At 39.5% G+C, this 21,032-nt stretch overlaps 1 protein-coding gene and 1 long non-coding RNA gene across 3 annotated transcripts in view; one reads left to right on the top strand and one right to left on the bottom strand.

The window, feature by feature from the left end:
- LOC148326201 (uncharacterized) overlaps positions 1-21,032 on the top strand; it is a 57,685-nt gene that overhangs the window by 13,611 nt on the left and 23,042 nt on the right. For both annotated transcript variants that reach the window (XR_015846235.1, XR_015846236.1), the window contains exon 3: positions 16,006-16,079. This is a non-coding gene — a long non-coding RNA (uncharacterized LOC148326201). The remainder of the gene's footprint in view (positions 1-16,005; positions 16,080-21,032) is intronic.
- Positions 1-21,032, bottom strand: part of kcnn1a (potassium intermediate/small conductance calcium-activated channel, subfamily N, member 1a) — a 49,886-nt gene that overhangs the window by 756 nt on the left and 28,098 nt on the right. The window contains exons 5-8 of the mRNA XM_088312005.1: positions 7,176-7,317; positions 6,337-6,447; positions 5,541-5,668; positions 2,398-2,467 (exon numbers count right to left, since the gene is read on the bottom strand). Coding sequence (XP_088168131.1) covers positions 2,398-2,467; positions 5,541-5,668; positions 6,337-6,447; positions 7,176-7,317 — 451 coding nt within the window. The remainder of the gene's footprint in view (positions 1-2,397; positions 2,468-5,540; positions 5,669-6,336; positions 6,448-7,175; positions 7,318-21,032) is intronic.

Here is a 21,032-nt window from a genome sequence, read left to right on the forward strand (position 1 = left end):
AGCATGAAGGCAGATTTTTTTTTGTTTCGATCAGGTTATTTTAAATAAATCAGGATTAATGGAACTGCATTGGATTCAATTATTAAAAATGAATACATTTAATAATGCACGGCAAGCAGTTTGTACTAATTGCAGCTTTGGTTCTTCTGAGAACGCGCCCCATACCAAAGTCAAATTGGTGCCGCGTGAAATCTTTGATTGAATCGAAAATCAATCGAAGTGACTCGAGAATCGAATCGAACCGAATCGGACCCTTGCGTATTGAATTTAATCGATTTTGGAAATTTGAATCGATACCCAGACTGCTTATCACGACATGGTTTGGTGCATTTTCTAACCCAGAAAAAAGCAAACCAAATACAAGACCCACCTTTTAATTTGAGTTGAATTCCAGGTACTCGCAGCGGGTCCAATTTGGTGGCTCCAGTTTTGCAATTAAATTGAATTACAGCTGAGGGTTCTTAAATAATTTTCCATGAATTACAAGTGTAGATGGAAAAAAAATCTTTGTTCTAAATGTGACACAGTGAGAGGAGAAGCGAATGTTCACGGGGAGATTGAGAGAGAGAGCGAGAGAACCGCCAATGCAGTTTTAGGCAAGTCAGCAAAGATTTCATCTTCCTGCCAATTTAACAACCACCTTCTCCATTTATAGCCAGAGATGCTCTTTAATGTCTCAAGTATTAGCTTCATGTTCCTTATTCACATAATGAGCGGCTTTTCACAGTCAATGCCAGCGCTTCTACATCCGGTAGCAGGATACGTTCAAAACCCGCATACGATATTCTGCCTTTTCGACCGTTCTGACCATCACCGCAGGGTTTCTCAAACTTTGAGTTTTTAAAAATGATATCGCAAATTATTTTGTTACCCCGGACGGACCCCCAGTTTGCATGAATTTATTCCAGATATTAGGCGGCTTCAAAAGGAGACACTGAACTACCGCGCAGTGCATACAGATGGAATGCGATGGAAGAGCAGAGGAGGGGCAAGTAAACACACATTAACGGAGGTGGCCTTGTGACCTTTTAAAACACACACTGGAGTGGAAATGCCAGCCACATCAAATGAGGCTGCAGGAGAGCACCTCCCTTTGAACCGTGGCTGTGCTCTGCCGCCTCGCCTCATGTCTGCGGCAGGACAGAGGCACGATGTCTTGCTCCCCTATAACCCCTCCTGTACGCCTTCCGGCACCGAGACGCCTTCTGTGCTTTTAAACGCCGAGATCGCCGTCTCTGGCTCGCAGCTTGGAACGTACCCTGTCACTTCACATCGTGTTGCCGTTGTTGGTTAGGCTGGAGTTGAAGCGCTTCAATTTTATGAATGCCTTATATCTGATTTGAACTTTTTTCACAATACTGTAGTTTAATGCTTCTCGAATAGTGGGGTGGGCCCCCCCTGATGCTGAGGGGGGGGGCGCGTGTGACCCTAGGGAACATGCTTTTTTTTTTCTCCGTTATACTACAATGAAGTGTAATTGCACATCCAGTCCAGTAGGTGGCAGTGGCGCTCTCCTTGCCCATTATGTGCAGCGAGTGTTAACTCTTTGCTGCAGGTTTGTTTCGCAATGAAAGTGGAGAGTGGGTGGTCTTGGAGGGGGCGTGAATTGTTTTTTTCTTGCCAGCGTTCTAGAATAATATTGTCTTGTTCCTCTTTCCTTCTTCTTAGAAGAGTGGTCCCCAACCGTTTTTCTGCGGCGGACTGGTTCATACAAGTCCCTAACTTCTGCGGACACGGGGTTAGGGGGAGGTGGGGGGTGCTGGCATTTGTTGCTAATGCTAACAGCTAGCTGCTAGCCAGCAGTAGCCACTAACGCCGGAGACTTGTGTGGTGTCGTACAATGATGGCGTAATTAACTCGCGGTTTGTTGGCGTCCATAATTAGCGACTGGATTTGATTTCGTTGTGTTGATGTTGGTGGCAATTTTGTAATGTCCATTAAAACTGCGATAAAGCAAGCCCAAAAGGTCGAAAATGGACGTTAAGGTCGCCGTTAGATGATCCATGTGAGGTTCCAATTTCTGCTGCTATTATCGTGATTTCGGACTAATCATTTTTATTTTGTTTTATTTTGACCAGGCAGTCCGCGGATCGAATTCGATGCAGTCCGCGGATCGAATTCGATCGGTGGTGCTTGATCCGTACGGATCACGCGTCAAAGATGATCCGTTGCGCCACTAGTCATGAGTCCATCACAGACGGATGGAACGGAGAGAAGCCTGTCACTTTTCAAAATAAGATATTTTTTAGCCTCAAATAGTAAATAAACCAAAAGTCCTGCGAGTTTCATTTGTCTTTCATCTGTGCAGCCCGCCGCGGCCCGAACATTCGGAAACAATATTTTTAATGACCACACAGCGCATTTGCTATGAAAAGAAATGCAATCGATGACACTTGCCTTCGCCAGGTCCACCAAGGTGTTGGCCTGATCGTTGAGTTTCCTCTGCTCCATCTTCACACTGCGCAGTCTGGGTGGAGATGTAGGAAGGTCGAGATGAAGGAAGGGCGGGGGGGGGGGGAGGATTCCAAAAAGAGTGGAAGGAAGCAGGTAGTTTGGGGTCATGAAAGGGCCAAAAGAAAAAGAAGGAGGAGGAGGAACAACACATTTTGTTATCAGGAGCGTTCCCTCGCTCGTGACGCGAAATAAAAAATGTCACTCGGCATGCATCATAATTACATACATATATATGCTGAATAAATATATATGTATTGAAATTCAAGCATTTCCTGTCAATTGAATAGCAAACCGATCCATGCAAAAAAAAAAAAAAAAAATGAGGAAGCATATTACATTTGTGTCCGGTGTTCCCGGCATCGTTTTTCCTCGCTGAAACGAGATGATGTCGCTTTTTTTTTTTTTTGCTTATGTCAGCGAAACGAGAGACGCGCCGTAAGCTGGAGTACATTACTATCATTGTTGTTTCACTCTAATAGCGTCAGGAAGTGTGAGCTAAACTTGCCGGCTAAGCATCAGATAACTCATGCGGCTACGGTGGCTAATGTAATGAATTCAATAAAGTGCGACTTACTTGGCGCGGCGGCAAATGAGAAGATAATGCTATTGCGAAATGAAAATCACATTTCAGCTAATACGCACCTGCAAATCAACGCAACGTTTTTTTTTTGTTTTTTTTTCCTTTACGCAGGACATGTGACTGTTAACGCAGTGGTTCGAATTTGTGTCATCATACTTGGAATTTTTTTATTTTTTTTTTCATTTTTTTTTAGTCAGCAACAATGCAATATGCTTCCATTCTTTGAGCACCCTGTTTAAAAATCAAAACATTCTCATTGGTTATCACCCCAAAAATAAGACATTCAAGAAAAATGATGGCATGCCCATTGTCACTCCTACTCCCAGTCCGGTGGCGGGAACCACAAACAAAAATAAATCAAAACAATGTTTTTCTGCAAGCGTGCAGTGATTGTGAGTGGCGTGTACACAATGAAATGTGTGTGTCTTTGGCAATGAGCAGGTCTTCACAAGTGATATTCAAGCAATGCTACGGCAAAAGCTAAACCCTCGGTAAAAGTAGCGGAATCATAGATGACAAATCCGGTATCTTAAAAGTCAAAGTAATTTTGGCAATTCAAAAATGCAGTAACATTGAGAAGGGGAAGATATTCAATGAAATTATCGTAATGTGTATAGATCGTCTAGCCTATACGGCACACACGTTCGCGATCTGCTGAACTGTGCATAAGAAACGCGACGAAAAATATGTGGTATTATTTCATTTTTAACCGCAAAGAATCGACGTAATTTTGTCATACCTCTTCTTCTCAAATATAGAATTGAATTGTCATTTGAACAAAATTATTCATTCAGATGTGTGTCCTATACTAATTGGTGATGGAAGGATTATCGGCCGGGCCGTTTATCAGGGCCGATATTTGCCATTTTGCAGATTATCTGCATCGGCCTTTCTCTCTGCTGTGCTCGTGGCTCTGCCTGCAGAAGCAAATTGCCCCGCCCACAGCACTATCTGATTGGTTCCTTGTAGCAACCAATCGGCAGTAAGCTGCCTGTTTGCTTTTTCACCTCGAGTAACACGCACTACGGGAGAAAGAAACGGAACAGACTTTGCCGAAATTTGAATAAATGTCTGTCTACTACAACTCACATCTAATAGAAAACTATTTTCTGTCGCATGACCACTAATAATCGGTATCGGCCCTGAAAAAAAAGCACATCGGAGTATCACTAATGCTAAGAGTCCTTTCAGGTTAGAAAAAAAAAATGGTTGGTGACTCCCAGGAGAAGATTTGACCCTTCAAAATGTGGTCAGATGAAGAATGTAAATTTATATTGGGGGAAATTTTTTTAGGGAGGGGAAGCATGGCACAGAAAAAAAAAATCATATCCCTGCCAAACTACATTGAAAACTCAAGTTAATCCTGACAGTGTGTGTCTGCAAGTTGCAATATTGAAAATGTTAAAAAATAAATAAATAAAAAAATTTCCTTAAAACAACAGGAACCATTTCAACCTCATGAGAACTCTGTGTGCGGATGTGTGTTGACAAAAATAAGTGGGTGTGCACAATGAGTTCTGTTGATGCAGGTTAATATAGCCTCCAGAGCAGCTATATTAATCATGAGCAAACACGTTGGAGATGAAAATGAACCGCTCGCCAACAAAGCTCAAGCTCATTCTCTGCAAGATGTTTCTTTCTTTCATTTTTTCCCCCCTTTTCATTCCACTTCTCTTTTTTTTTCTCTCCTTTCTTCATAGCTACTCTCGACCCATGCCAGGCGAGCCTCTAACTATCAACAAAAAAATTGTGGACACTCATTTTTATTTTTTTTTGTTGCATTCCATTCAAGAGAGCATGGCAAGCGTAAGTAAATGGAACAATCCCGGCGTGTATTTTTGGTTTCGTTTTCGTTCCGAATTTTTGGGCAACACACACTCATGTCATGCATGTCAAAAAGGCAGACGTGGAGGAGAGAGGAGGATGTTGAGGAGACAGAAGGAGGATACATAGAAGACTCAACTTACTTCTGAGCTCTGCGGTGATAGAGCAAAACAAAAGACAGAACACAGTACAGTTTTAACCCCACGACATTCACCAAACGACTGAAACCTTCACAATTCTCACTGTAAGCACAAGGTCAAAAGGGGGTTGGCGGGAAAAGGGAACAGAGGAAAGGGGAGTTGGGACCGTTACACTTGATTGCCGTGTGTGTGTGTGTGTGTGTGTGTGTTTCTGCCTGAGCATCACAAGAATTAAATAACTATTTATAATACTTTCTTCCACTGAAATCATCTTCGATTGCGCATTCCATGGATTTCTACATTTTTTAAAATATTTTTATTCGGTGGTATATTGTGAATCACAATTACTGGGTGCTCGCGCACAATATTATTTCATGATATTGGAGTTTAAAATTAAATATAAAATAATTTAATAAATAAAATAATTGATAAAATATATTTTTTATTATTATTTTTTTTTATCCAAAAGTTAAAATTGTATATTTTTTTTACATTTATAAATAATTGAAATAAATGAAATAAAAATATAAGACGGGACTTACTGGTGAATGGCTTGGAGAAACTTGCGTTGGTGTTTCCGCACCTTGGCGTGATCAATCTTCTTGACCAACTTGGTGTGTTTGTAGATGAGCCATGTTTCCCTGAGTACATTGGCAGCTGTGTTCTTTACCTAGGAGACAAAGAAACGAACGGTGATGATCAGGAGTTAAGGCACACGATGGCGTGAGTAGAAGGAATGTCAAAAAAATAAAAAATACAAAGCTGCATCCTTGTGATGCGGTGCCAGAATTAGAAATATTAGTAATGTTCATATAGTGCTACTGGACTGGACTATTATAGTATACTATAAAAACTTAAAAAAAAACAAAAAAACGTGGAAATATGTATTGTACTATACAATCCGGCTAGATCAACCAGACTGAAATGATTCCTCCCCAGAAAATATATACAGTATCAGGCTGATGAGGTGATATCGGTGTCGTAGTATTGGAGCATTTTTATGTATCCAATAAAAAAAAAAAAAAAAAGTTCTAGAATTTCCGATGTGAACATGTTTATTATTTGAATAAATTGGAAGAACCCGTGTCACAGAATGGAGTGTGTTCAATTTAGGCACTTAAATTTTGCATTTCGCTGGTGTCAGGTTAAAACCTCATAAGTCACATTTTGGGTGTTATTTTATTACACATTATTGACTTGTGTAAATTGTTGAAGATGGCTAACTCTCTCTCACCATGCAATGCTAATTGTTGAAAAGTGACTATTTTGGAGATACGAGGTTTTGGCCCGACAGCAGCGATTTACTGTCTCTATGATGGCCGCTAGTTGGTCACTCACTCGTTTGCAGAGTTGCGTATCCATCATGAAGTTGTGAACATGCTTCTCTGCCTTGGTCAGCTCCAGCTTCCTGGCCACCACTGCAACCACAAGTGCAGTGCAGCCAGCTCCCTGTTTCACAAAGACATGTTAAGACTTAAGGGATTTATATTTCACGTAAGCAATAATAATCACAATTTTGACGAGAAATAATGTTTACTCGTGGCTCTGGAATAAAGACTAAGATGGGATCTTTAGCAATTACTCAATGGGGCAGTCACATTGTGGATATAGTGGGACTACATATATAACATATAACAACAAAAAGGAAGAAAAATGACATTTCTAAGCATAGTAGCGAACACATAATAATAAAAAAAACACAGATAAATATTACAATTAAAATAAGGGACTTGTCACAATATTATGTAGTTTTTCATAATTATAAGTTTGCATGTAATGTGATTATCTTAAAGGCAACTTTATTTAATTTATTCCCAATTTTCTATACCTCGTAACTTTACGACTTACAATGTTTTTTATTGTAATATTTTCACTATGCTTAAATTTTTTCAGACGTTGTAAATTTTTTTTTTTCTTCCTTTCCTTTCCTGAGCATATATTGCATAACTCCTGTTGTATTTACACTTTGTGGGATTGTAAAGTTACAGTTACAGTTACATACTCTGGTGGATAAATAACCGGATCTAAGTTTTCAGTAAAAAAAAAACCCCAATTGTGTTTTTTTTTTTGCATTTTGCAGTAATTCATTTAAAATTGAGACTGCAGCGAGTTCAACCTGAACTTACTCACTGAGAAAATAATTAACGCATAAGCGGCTTTTGAAAATGGGGACCTACCATAATCCCTGTAAGCAGACACACGCCTTTCCCACAGTACGTGTGCGGTACCATGTCCCCGTAGCCGATGGAGAGGAAGGTAATTGAGATGAGCCACATGGCTCCCAGAAAGTTACTGGTCACTTCCTGTTTGTCATGATACCTGAAGTAAGAAAGACGAGCAGAGGTGGGAGACACGCAGTGAGTAGGGCTGCGCACCGTTTGGGGAAGGGGAACATGCTGAATAACGGTGCGGAGTTGGTGCGAATCAAATGGAGGGGGTGATCGTGGGGAAGGGGCGGAGATGACGTGGTGATTTTTTTTTGGGGGGGGTGGGGAGATCTGCAATGTAGAGATGCATGAAAAGGTGACAAAGATGGCGGTCAAAGCAAGTCAGCATGGTGGGGAAACGTGTTTAAAAGTAGGGATGCACTGATACCGATACCAGTATCAGGGGGTCGTAAAAAAAAAAAGCTCCGATACTGTACGCACCGATACTTCATCGCCAGCCTGGCATAGCTTTCGTTTTGGAGCCATGTCGGCGTGTGTATGTGGATTTTTTTTTTAAGGACACGTAACGCCCGCTCCGAATGCGCTGTGTGCTGAGTTGCCTTTCTATGATCATCTGGAAAAGTTGATAATTTGGTGTTCATATTCTGTTTGTGTTTTTTTTTTTTGTGTGTGTGTTTTTCTAATATGCTGAGATCCGCTTTTGTTTTTGTTATGAGCCCAATTTGGATTGGTTGGCTTTAACGTGACATTTAGTCGACGGATATGAACATTTTTATTTATTTATTTATTTATTTGTTTTTTATATATACAGTTGTTGAAATAAAATTGTGTTGTCCTCAGGTAATCCCATGCATCCCCAAAAACGTTCCGATGTATTCTATTTGTTCATATTTTTCCACCTGTGAGTTGTTTAATTCATGGTGGCAGGCGAGCTGAATTCATGTACACTTTGTACATGAAAATGCTGATTATTTTCTGTACCGTTTTATAAAATCAATCACGAAGGGATTTAAATTTTATCAGATTTTTTTTATTTTATTTTTTAACCTTTTTGTAATATGGGAGTTAGGGCTGCTCGTTTATGAAAAAAATATGAATCACAATTATTTTAGTAATAATTGAATTCATGATTATTTACAGAATTATTTTTTGGGGTACAAAACGAAAAAAAAAGTTTAAATGGAAACAAGATTAAGACAAATCAAATTTCTTTTATCTTATTTAAAAAAAAGTTGTAAATGTAAAAAATTGTGAATGGCTTCCTTGTATAAACAAACGTAATGCATTTAAGTTTACTTGCCATACACTTTCAATAGAATGCCCACATTTTTAACTTGCATAATCAGTACTATGTTACCAGTGATTTATATAAAATAATATATACTGTATATAATAATCGTTTTTTTTACGATTATGACAATTTTGTAATCGTCGGGTGTAATTGAAATTGAAATTCTGCTAGTGTTGTAATGACTAAAATAAAAGATTTTCATCACAATTACAAGACGTACTGAAATTTCCAAGTATCTGTACTTTCTCCAAGTATCGGAGAGTATCGAGTATCTCCAATGTCAATCCTTGTACCGAGTCTGGGAAAAAAAAAAAAAAAAGTGGGGGGTATCGGTGCATCCCTATTTAAAAGTGCGGAACCTCAGTCATATGATGTGATGAAATGAAAAACAAAAGCACCAAACATATTTCAGGTTGAGTGACTGTTGGGGGAATGAAACCAAGGAGCATCCAGAAACAGGCCAATCGACTTATTATCGCTGCAGAAATGTATCAGAATCAATGAGATGCCCAACGAGAGAGAGAATGTATTCCCGCCTTATGAGGAACGCCACAGGTCAAACTGGAATCGAACACCAACGCCGAACATATTTTAACGTCGGGTTATCTCAAAACGTATGTGCCTCTGCGCTCAATTAAAACAGCTGCCATCGTCACATTTTGTTGTAAATCTACCACCGTGGGGGGGTTTGAAAATGGAAATGATCACGCCTAATGATGTTCCCTGCTGAAAATAGATGACAGCCGTGCTTGAATTGACAGTCCAAAGGCCCACTTGTGAAGATGCAAAGATATTTGAGGAAAAGGAAAAAAAAAAAGACACACGCTACATCGCCGCATTGATGATGACATTCCCGTAGCTTTTACGGAGACAAATCTGCCTTATCCACCCACCCTCCATTCAAGTCGGCTGATTATTCCCAATGGGCTGTCTAGGAGGAGATCAGTTATGATTTAATTTGGCGTGGAAAATCAAATATTCATTAAACACTTTGGGACAACGGTTAGCCGAACATCCTCCTTGACAAGACAATGTATGTCAATGTAATTTCTTGGGATTTGCCCCAAGATGTTTTAAAAGGCTCTTAATGAATTGCAAATTCAAACTCCAGCAGTGACCCTGCACGTGCGCTCCAAATTGCCCAAATAATGAGAAGCCCGACACCCCACGCTCTTCATTAACGCGGAACAGATGTGCAAACTGTATATGAAATTCTTTGTCGTTCTGGATGCAGAAATGACTTCTGCGTCCGCTCCTCCCAGGCAGCGCATTGCTATCATGTAACAAGTCAACACATTTCTTCATCAGTTCTTAAAAAAAAAAAAATTAATAAATAAATCCACACGCTGTTTCCTTTCATGCTCCAAAACAAAAGATGAGCAGTTTTGTTCTCCTTAGAATGACCAAAAAAAAAAAAAAGTGCAGTCCGTGGGATTTAAGCTTCACTGATGACATGCAGAGAAGCAGTCACTTCCATGCAGGAGTGTAAAAAAAAAAAAAAAAAAAAAAAAAAAATGTTTGCATCCTGCATGCTTCAGAGGCAGTATATTGAGAGCAGGTGTGGAAAGCTGGGGTCCATTTGGAGAGAGCACCTCTGAGAAATTCAGCAGTACGGCCACATGGAAGCGGCTAGTATGTCGTCTCACATTTGTAACGAGTGGCACGGTATTGGATGTGCTCATTAAGTTTCATACCGCTGTCTCTTGTACCTGCATCTCAACATTTCACCAGCTGCCCTTTGATAGTTGCCAGCGGGCTTAACCTGATCACTATTATGCTCATTTCATTCATCTTGATATCAAGGCAAGCTGAGAAGGAGTCAAAGGTGGACTGAGGCTAATACAGCAGGGAAGACCGTAAAACTGGACAGTGGAACCTCTAAAGTCGCATTAAAAGGTCCAAATGTAGATATTTGCGCTAAAAATATGCCACTTGGATGGCGTCAAGTGAGCATATGACAGGATTAACCTCAATGTACTCGCGTTACATTTTTTAACTTTTTGTGATTTTATTTTATTTTATTTTATTTTTATTTATTTTATTTTATTTTATTTTTATTTATTTTATTTTATTTTATTTTATTTTTATTTAAATTGAATGGAGGCCGTTAAGAGAAGAATTCAAATAAAACTATGCACTTATGCAATCATGGACATATAGGGCATTTTTTAATTTTTTTAGTCATTTTTAATATTGGGTATCTAGCTAATTATCCCATCTATTTTGGAGAATTCATTAAAAACGATAACATATGCGTTTGTGGTTCAGGAATTAAATATATATATATATATATTTATATATATTTATATATGAGCTATTTTATTTAATTGTTGTAACACTTCTTAGGCTTTTGTTTAATTCCTCTCCGCTCATCTTACTTGAGCTAAAATTGTGAGTAGGATGTGGGAGATTGTGGCGCGTGCTGCCGTGTTGTGACACTCGCTCGTATTGTGAATTTTTGCTCGGAAAAAGCAAAAAAAAATAAAAAAATAAATAATTTTAAAAATACAGAGTACAGTTCTTAAGTGGAAAATCTCAACCTAAACTTTTCATTACGCATTTTATGTCTTTAAAGTTGAGACTGACTGTTTACCTGTGATTTGTAATTTTTTAAAAATGTATTTATATATTTTAATTTTATTATATATTTTATTATTTATTTTATTTTTTTTCATTTTATGACTACATGTCAATAAATGTTTTACGAGCACATCGGTTTGACCCCGGAATAAATTCTATTTCCAGTATTTCCAATTGAAAAAAAAAATTAAATCAAAGCTCCACCAATATTCTGGAACAAATTATGTTCAACCTTAAAGGTTCCACTCTATTCCATTCCACTAAGAGGAGTGCTAATCGGAAATAAAATAAAATGACATCTTTGTCTAATAATTGCCCACTTCTAAATAGAGCAGCATCTATCGAAAGAAATAGAACAAAAGACAGTCATTTGGGAACAGAGACAGAGGCGGGATCAGAAGTATTTTGAGGCTCTCAATATACTGTGTTCACGTTTGGAATAAGCACGGGGAAGAGCTGGCACCACTTTAGACCTAGTCAAGGACAAGAGCTAAGATAGTTTCGACCCCATTTAATAAAATCTACCTCACACTTTTGTCCGCGCAATGATGTGTTTCGTCATTTGACGTCTGCTTCGCCAAAAAAACAAAACAAAAAAAACAAAAAAAAAACGAAACTGACCACGAATTAGTCAAACTAGTCATCCATGCCCACCACAAATGCATCGTTCCTATCCATTATGCGCGTTCCATAAAAAGTGCTAATTTCCCCTCCGTGTGTGTGTGTGTGTGTGTGTGTGTGTAATAGAGAGACTGAAAGCTGAAATAATCACATTGAAGATGGAGGGTGCGAGAGAACCAGACACACGCTATACATGAACGCACATTCACCAAAAAAAAAAAAAAAAAAAAACAGCAGCCGAGAGCCAATATGCGCAAATATTCTTCTAATTTTACATAGTTCCAGACGGCTTTTATGCGACAATTAAATGATTTTAGTTATAGGATTGGCTTACTTTTAAATGCTTGTCTTTTATTGGGCTAATTGGTTTAATCTGTTAAACTCCACGACATGGTCACTTCGAATCATTAGCCTATTTCCAAAAAGAGCCGTTAGTGCGACGCTTGCGACTTGGATTCCAAAACGTCCTCCTTCGTGTCTCAATCGGTTGACTTGTCGGCCAAGCAAGCGTGTGGCAGCACATACGTGACGATGTGGATTGGCACGTGCGTTTCATGATGTATTAACAACGGGGAAGGAATACAGGCGGTCGTCGCCGTTCCGACTTTACGACGCTCCGAGTGTCGTCTGCCATTTTCTCCAGCGACATAGTGTGTGCGGAAAGAAGCGAGCAGGATCATCTAACGATGCTGGTCCGGCCAAGAGGAAAGCCATTACGATGGAAAAGTCTGAGAAAGACGAGACGCCGATTTATCGGAATTTCTTTTTAGCTACCAGCGTAGGAGCGGAACTCGTTCAAAGACCGCTTGTATTTTCACTGTCGTTGGAGTGATGGGAGAAATGGATCGTCCCTGATCATCAACAGACATCAAGAATATTCGGAAGATTACTTTAGCGCTAAAACGATTAATCGAATAACTAGATCGCCAAAAACAGAAATAATAAATACCGTATTTTGCCGACTATAAGCCGCTATTTTTTCCTAGATTTTGACCCAATGCGGCTAATACAACAGTGCTGCTTTTCTGTGGATTTTTCTTTCACCACTAGGGGCACTCTATAGTTCAGAAAATACGCTAAATAAATCTCGATTTTTTTTTTTCTTGGGTCTGTTCTGTTTAAATTAGCAAAAGTTGATGTCGTGTTAAAAGGCACTGTTTATGTACCTTTATGTGCATTTACAGGACAAAATCGTTCTGGACATGCAGTAAACAACACATTTTTTCAACATAGAAAACTGTGGCTTATAGCCTGGTGCGGCTTGTATATCGTATTTTTTATTTAAATTTTTTTTTTTGTCTAAAAGGAGTTGCGGCTTATATACAAGTTGCGTAAAATACGGTAATCGACTTACATGATTACAAAAAAAGAAATTGAAGTCAAATATCTGCCTAAAATAAGTTGGCACCATGGTGGCTAGCCAGGATGAAAGAGCAATCAATGTATTGAGCAAACTGGAACACAACAAAAAATAGATGCAAAGGCCAAGACAGTCGCCAATCCACTCAACGCGCTGGCTGGCCAACGCTAGATAAAAACAGCCAACTCCACTCTTGTTAGCTGCCACTCACGTCACTCACCAAGCCAGAACTTGCCTTTTGCAATCAATGTAAGACATGAGGAGAGCGACCCCAACTGGACGATAATAATACCTGCAGCTCATAGAAATATTTTGTATTGGGGATTCCGTTTAACTCATTCGCTACCATTGACGGATATATACGTACTTTCATTTTACCTGGGCTGGCAGTGAATGAGTTAAGAATGCAAAATCATCAATCTTTCTCGTTATGGTCAGAATGACAGGACGGGAATCGTATGTCGACGCCATGTGATTTGACCAGCATTGCGGAAGCTAATAGTGATCATGTGACTTTCGACAGAAAATACAAGATGAGTTGTGATGTGTACAAAAAGACTTCCGTTGCTGCTCATACGAGAACAGCAACCTGACCTCAACCCAATAGAGAATGCTCTTCTCCTATTTGTATTTTTTTTTAAGACAAAAGTGGTGACAGCGAAAGCCACAAACAAGCAGAAAGCGAAGGCGGCTGCAATGAAGGCAAAGCATCTCCGGGGAGGAGAAATTCATTCATGCCAGTCTGCCAGCTACTTTTCTTCTCTCATGCTCTTGCCAGCGCTACACTCGGGCAACGTTAACACGATGGCATTCACAACTCCATAACATCCTTGACTTCGTATTGTTTTCTCTCTCTCTCTCTCTCTCTCTCTCTCTCTCTCTCTCTCTTTCTCTCTCTCTCTCTCTCTCTGTCTTTCTCTCTCTCTCTCTCTCGGTCTCTCTCGCTTTCTCTCTCTCTCTTGCTCTCTCTCTCTCTCTCGCTCTCTCTCTTTCTCTCTCTCTCTCTCTCTCTCAAAAAGCAAATTTGTGAGATCGTACATCGTAAATTCTGAGTCAACGGTCATTTTACTAACTCCAAAACAATTTATTTTTCAACATTTAGTGTGACTTTACTGTCTGGCCAAATATGTGCGCATGTTTGACCTGTTTAGGGGTCTTCGTTTCATATTGACCCTCATTTGAAAAACCTGGCGGAGCGTGTTTGTTTCTCATTACGCGCCAGCCAAGTGACATGGCTGTATGTTAAGACGTTTATGTTTTGTGATGCAGGCTGTTCCCTTACGTCTTACTCGCGTCTACGTTTTAATTCATCGCGGAAAACGATGCTGAAAGCACTTTAGTGAATGATTATGTGGAACATATTGCTATCAATCAACCGAATAATTACACTGAAAGTGCAGCCTTTGTTTGCATGACGGATTTATGCCATTCTTGTTTAACTTTTAAGAAATTGTAGGATGTGACTCTGCAGTCTGCATGTATTAATTCATCTCAACTTGAGCGCAACGCTTACCAATATTTGTTTCTGTCCCTATTTGTCTCCGACAGATATTTTTTCTGTCTTCAGGAGTACAATATCTTTTAACAACTGAGCTAGAGAAAAAATGCTTTACTGTTTGAAAGCAGCATATAAAAAAAAAATATATAAATACAATTTCGAGAGCCTCTACATGACAGACAAAATAAAAATGTAAATTATATTTGAAAAGTGTTTAACTCATTCACTCCCATCGACGCATATAGAAGGCAAAAAAGTCTATTTATTTTTTTGAGTTAAGTGTTGTCAATTTACATTCTACTCGAAATTCTTTGCAAGCTACTTACACTGCCAGCCCAAATAAGATGAATGTAATTTTTGACGTCTATATCCGTCAATGGCAGTGAATGAGTTAATCACCGTTTTCGAAACACTGCAAGTAAGCGTTGTCCTCACACGGATCCACTCTGCCGCATGCAACAAGTGCTACGTCTTGCTCTAGCAGGCATCCGACAGAAAATACTGTTCACGAAGCCCTTGATTTTAATATTTCAGCGCTGAGTTGTGTCTCCGGGGTTATCAGATATCAAGCACTCTATTACAGTGTTTCTCCGAACAGTTCTGCTGAGTGCTAGTGTGTCATCGTGTGCCAGTCCGTCTCCGCCGGGGCGATCTTACATGAAAGGAAATAGGGAACAAAGCTGGCAAAACTTCACGACAACAAAGTGTCCATTAAAAAAAAAAATGCATTCCACAAGTAGCTTTGGGTTAGTTTTGTTTTTGTAAAGTGAGTGTGCAGCGTTCAGGGGATGCAGTCACGCGTTGAAACTCGAAACTCAACTCCAGTACATTTAAGTGTTTTAGTACGCATTGGTACTCATACGAATACACAGCGAATGACCTAAAAAAAGAAAAAAAAAAAACACACAATCTAGATACTAAAGCCGAAACATCAGAATGAGGACCAACCATACCAAGTTTGACACATACGAAACACATGGCTGCATTTACATTTGTTTTTTTCAATATCTTTCTATCTTCAACTTATTTGTTTGTTGGGAAGATATAATTTTTTTTCGGTTGCCAAAGAACAAAAAACCCAAAGTTGAAATCCCACTCCCATTATCGCCATTTTTTTTTTTTTTTAAACTTAAAACATAAGGCCAAGTATACTACCCCGTCCACGCACCATGACGCAACAAAGAATGATTTTTTTTTCTCTTTTAAAAAAGGTTTTCAGCAGATGGTCACACTTGACACATTGTTCAGTTTGAAATGGCAAGAATGAAGGTCGCTTGCAACATTTCTCCCAGCTGCTCAGCGGTATCTTACACACCCGATAAAAATGATTTAAAAATAACATTTGTCTGTTTAATATGAGAGAGTCCCCCCCCCCAACCTCCCACCCACCTCCTCGCTCACAAAGCCGAATTAACCCTCTCTCTTTTTTTAGTCATTTCAACCACACAGACGTTGTGCACACAATCCTGACATTGAATTTCTATTAAAGGTGCTTCTCGAAACCGATGAAGGATCGTGCTTCGTCATCGAGGCCTGCCAAAGATTACGTCCGTGCAGAAGATTGTGAGTACTGATTTAAAAAAAATACATTTTATTATTATTATGGTCGATAAGTTACTTACCGACCAACTTAACTCATTTACTGCCATTGACGGCTAAAGACGTCAAAGATCCTCAGGAGGTAGTGAATGAGTTAATAAAACGACTTAACATTTCTAAATATCCTTGATACCTGATATACTTTATTCATACTTTTAACGACTGTCTTATTTGGCCTTTGGGGAAAAAGAAAAATGCTCTCAGAGATGAAATATAATACGCATCAGTTACAGTGAGCTTCACCTTCAAGCTTTAAATGGACATTTAAAATGTGCTCCCCGCTGCGGACTTTTAAACCAACACTTATACTGTAGCCTGATTTTTAAAAAAAAGACGGAAACCCTCGACTGGATCGAAATCACTCACGCGTTCGTCGGCATGGGAGCCAAATGAAGTGAAATGCGAGTCGACTCGTTACAAATGAACGTGGAAGTTCACGTCATTTCTGTCAAGTCTTGCGACTGTGTTAAATATTCACGGTTGTATTTATGTTTTGTTTAGAAAAGCCCTTTGTAACTGGGGTCATATTTTGCATCATTTTCACGCACCCACAAAAAAAAAAAAAGTCAGTTTGAGCTGCTTTCACTGTTTGCACATATTTAAAAAAAATCTTAATATTTTTTTCTTTAAATTTGTTTTATTTTATTATTATTATTTTTTTTATATATATCAGAATGCATTTTTAACACTTATAGGCCAATGAAGGATTATTGTTGGAATTATTAATACTGTTTTATGAATTATAATAAGTCAATAAAGGAATAAACCCATATAATGAAATTCATATCTTAAAAAAAAAACAAAAAACCTTAGCACTAACGAAATCAATAAATGTCTCTTAATATGTTGCTTGGAAATGAATTATCACACATTTGCAGTACATTATCCGTGGGGAGGTGTTCCTCGCCTCTGAGAAACATTAAGAGCAAATGAAGTGCTAATGTTTGATGCAGCAGCTGTGGACTAAGTGGGTGTTGGCCGTTTGGGTCTGAGCAGCGAGCGTGCAAAGCCACACTGATAATTTGTCACTTTCACAAAAGGTCATCAGAGCATACAGTGGCGACTTGGCCTCAAGGTTGACATCTTTCACGTTAGCTGCATCCGTCTTTGTACTGTGTCAGTCGCCGCCAACGTGCGAGGAGCTGCGTAAACTCTTCACACGGTGTCAAGGTGCAACTACACGATCATCTCTGTTTATTTTTGTTGTTGTTGTTGTTGTTATTGCGACCTCTTATTGTTGTCTGAGTGCTGAATCGAGCATTTACATTTAAGCTGAATATTTTTCTTCGCGTTATTTTACTTGTTTTAAACATGTGATAGCATTGTCATTTCTCAGCGGAGTAGAACTCAGTAAAAAAAAAAAAAACATAAAAAAACGGTAAAATGCGGAAATTTGTCCGGTTTCTTGCGCCAAACAAATATGGGAATTTTCACGTCGTTTGTATGTCAATAAAAGTAGTTTTGTCATATCTATTTTATTTTTGTAGTGGCTCAGTCTGAACACTAGGGGGCACTACTTGAAAGAAGAGAGAAAATTAGCTACACATCCTGAAATCTTTTCTGTCAGTTAACAGCGTTAGCGTGAAGCAGGAAACGAAGAGCATTTGATAATCGATTTTACAGGGGTTAAAAAAAAAATAATAAAAATACAGGGACGATAGACCAGGGAGGCAAGCAAGGCATGCATGAAAGTGTGTAACTGAGTTTGGGGTGGATCAGGCCTGCTTGGCTCGGGATGGATACGGAAAGGCAAAGGGACGGGGAATCAGTCGTGGGGGGAGAGATGAGGCAAAGCATGCCGTGTTGGATGGGTACAGTAAGAGATCTGCGAGGGGATCAGTCAGGAGTAAGAGAGAGAGAGAGAGAGAGAAAGAGAGAGAGAGAGAGAGAGGGAGAGAGGGAGGGGGAGAGAGAGAGAGAGAGAGAGAGAGAGAAAGAGAGAGAGAGAGAGAGAGGGAGAGAGGGAGAGAGAGAGAGAGAGAGAGAGAGAAAGAGAGAGAGAGAGAGAGAGGGAGGGAGGGAGAGGGAGAGGGAGAGAGAGAGACTACAGGGGAGTGAGGGAGAATCCAAAGAGTTTAGTTAAGGAGCTTAGTTGAGGTAGGTTAGCTCTGAAGATGGGCCGCATCAAGACACAAGGCAAAAAAAAAAAAAAGGCGGCCCGGAGTTCAAATCTGTCTCGTGCAACATTAATATTCCTTCCAACTCTACCCTCCCTCAGTCTCTCCGTTTTGGTGTCTTTCATTCCCCTCATCTAGGCATTTTCCAGACAGACTCCATGCTTGTCCAATCTCACACCGTATTGCCCTCAGATGGGCTCGGGAGCGCGGTCAAAGTGCAATGGCGCAGTTGACAGACGATACTCAAACAGCACTTTGGGAAACAAGCGCCTCTTATCCCCCCCCGCCCATGAAGGTTTTTTTTTTTTTTGTTCTTACTTGAAATGATGGGTTTAAGAAGTAAACATGAAAACCCCGCATGCTGTTTTGATGTTTACGAGAAGTGGTGGTGGGCTGAGGGAGATGTCGATGATGGATGTGAATTTGAACAAAAACCGGAGACACTGCAGTCAGCGCTCGAAACTCCCCTTCGGAAATGTCTCAGTCTGGACGCGACTTACCTTTCTATTTTTTTTTTTTCTACCGTGTTATACTTTCCATTCATCATTGCTGCGCTCATAAACACACACCCCTGACCAGTCGTTCCATTAAATTGCATTAAATGACTTGACATCTGTCCTCTTCTTGGATGCTCAGACTGCCTGGCAACAGACTTCCTTTCGGGCAAAAAAAAAAAAAAAAACACTTAACTTTGCTTCGAAGCAACGGACAGAAGTCTGTGGAAACCATTACGGCACTGTTGAATTAAATTGTGAAGGGAGACACATAATGAGATGGTAATGAAAGAACAGAAAGGTTTTTGCTCCTCAAACAAATCTCGGCGTTGGTGCTAAAGCGACTTCCGTGCAATATGGATCTATAACAATTGCATAAAGAAAGGAAAGGGAAAAAAAAAAAAAAACAGAAGCCACAAAACGCTCTCCGGACAACTTGGGAAGGTGACTTGAAGGACAATTCTTCTCCAACGCCCTCCTCCAGCTTCACACCACACAAAATAGTGAGCGAAGAGACGCTTGCTTCAAAGTGCTGCTCTGCTATGCTCTTATCCCCTAAAAAGTGGGAGGGATCCCGACTCTAGAGGTCCTCCCTAATCTGCACCCGAAATTTGACGATCATTAACATTCACCCCCATTGACGGATATAGACGCCAAAAAGTGCATTCATTTTACCTGGGCTGGTATAAATGATTATTTTAGCGGGAGCTTGCCCCTTTGTCACCCTGCCCACCCAAAATCCCGCTCAGGGTAGCAGTGGCGCCAGCTCGGTGCAAAAAAAAGTTTTTTTATTATTATTATTTTATATTTTCCACAGCTAGAGAGCGAGGACTCACATGGTATCCCTATGGAGCAGCATAGTGGGGAATAGAAAGTACAACAAAACATTATACAAACACACACACACATGCACACACTCACACACACACATGTGCATGCTCGCACCCATTCGTAGAAACACCACCCGCATCTGGACACGCATGTTATTCCAACACCGGAACCAAAATGACATGCACTGGATCACGGGAGGTGTCCGAGTGTTTTTGTGTGTGTGGGCAAACTTATCATTGCTTTTGTTTCGATAATCTGGCCCTCTACAAGGAAAACCTATTCTGAGCACGCAGCGTAAAGATGACTTTAGAATGTTTACATGACAACGGCCTAGTCAATTTTGAAAATGTTTTCCAATCACACTGACCGGCATGAATGTAATGTGCATGCCAGGCCACTAGTTGGCGATGATGTTTTGTAAAGACGCAACTTCCGGTCCTCCAGGATTAAATGTCAATTCGGTTTGATCGTGACGGTCTCACCAAATTGCAATTCCAGCATTGAAGAGAAATTTTAATATTTTTCAAACTGACACTAGAGCAGTAAAAGTACTCGAGTAGCCACTTCTCTGCAACGTTGAAGAAACGTCAGAAATGAACCGACGCTAGTTATTTGCCATTTGTAGCGAGTTTGTCGAATTTATTTGACCAGTTGTAGAAACGTTAAGTCTGAAAGTTGGTTTCTGACGTTCATTTCAAGACGCCGTTCTCGTAATATATTATTAACGTTTCCTTGAATTGTGATGGGTAACGCGCTCGGAAATGGGGAAATGTTTTGCGTCTTTGTGCGTTTCGAATATCCTGCCTTGACCAAATTGGGCTACCCAAATAAATTCCCCTAAACAGAAAACTTTTTGGAAAGGGAGAAAAATCATATCAATTTCCAATGTAAAAAAACAAAACAAAAAAAAAAAAAAAACAGCTAAACACTAGAATATGAGCCATAATGCACATACCAATAGTCTTTATTTTTGGAACATTTTATTTTGCGTTAAAGTGTATTAAGAAACACATGATTTTTCTCAGTGACTGTTTATTAACCAAATATTTATTTTATTTTTTGTTTGTGATTAAAAAAAAAAAAGCAACAATTACGCAATATCACACGAGAGGGATTGATGTTGTACTCACCAACCGTTAGGAAATTGATTCAGTTTCTGGTTGGGTCGTTGTTTTCCAGAGTAAAGATTTTTCAAGAGATCTAAATCAAGATGGTTTTGACCATTTCAAGCACAACAATGGCTCTGAACGATTACTCGATTATTAAAATAGGATTCACTTGCCAATCGATTAGTTGCCGATTCATTTTGACACGTCTTTGAGACAATCTTTCCAAATATTTGCATTCTCAGTCTCCTAAACACCGTTGCCATGTAAACAAATCTCCAAATCACAATTTTGACATATTTCTCCATTAAAAACTGGCCTCTTAGTTTTTAACTCTCCGAGTTTCTCTTTGACTCCCCTCCATCTCAA

Source organism: Idiotropiscis lumnitzeri, chromosome 12, assembly GCF_059441095.1.
Source record: "Idiotropiscis lumnitzeri isolate Australia: NSW breed Sydney's pygmy pipehorse chromosome 12, RoL_Ilum_1.0, whole genome shotgun sequence".
Taxonomy (NCBI): domain Eukaryota; kingdom Metazoa; phylum Chordata; class Actinopteri; order Syngnathiformes; family Syngnathidae; genus Idiotropiscis; species Idiotropiscis lumnitzeri.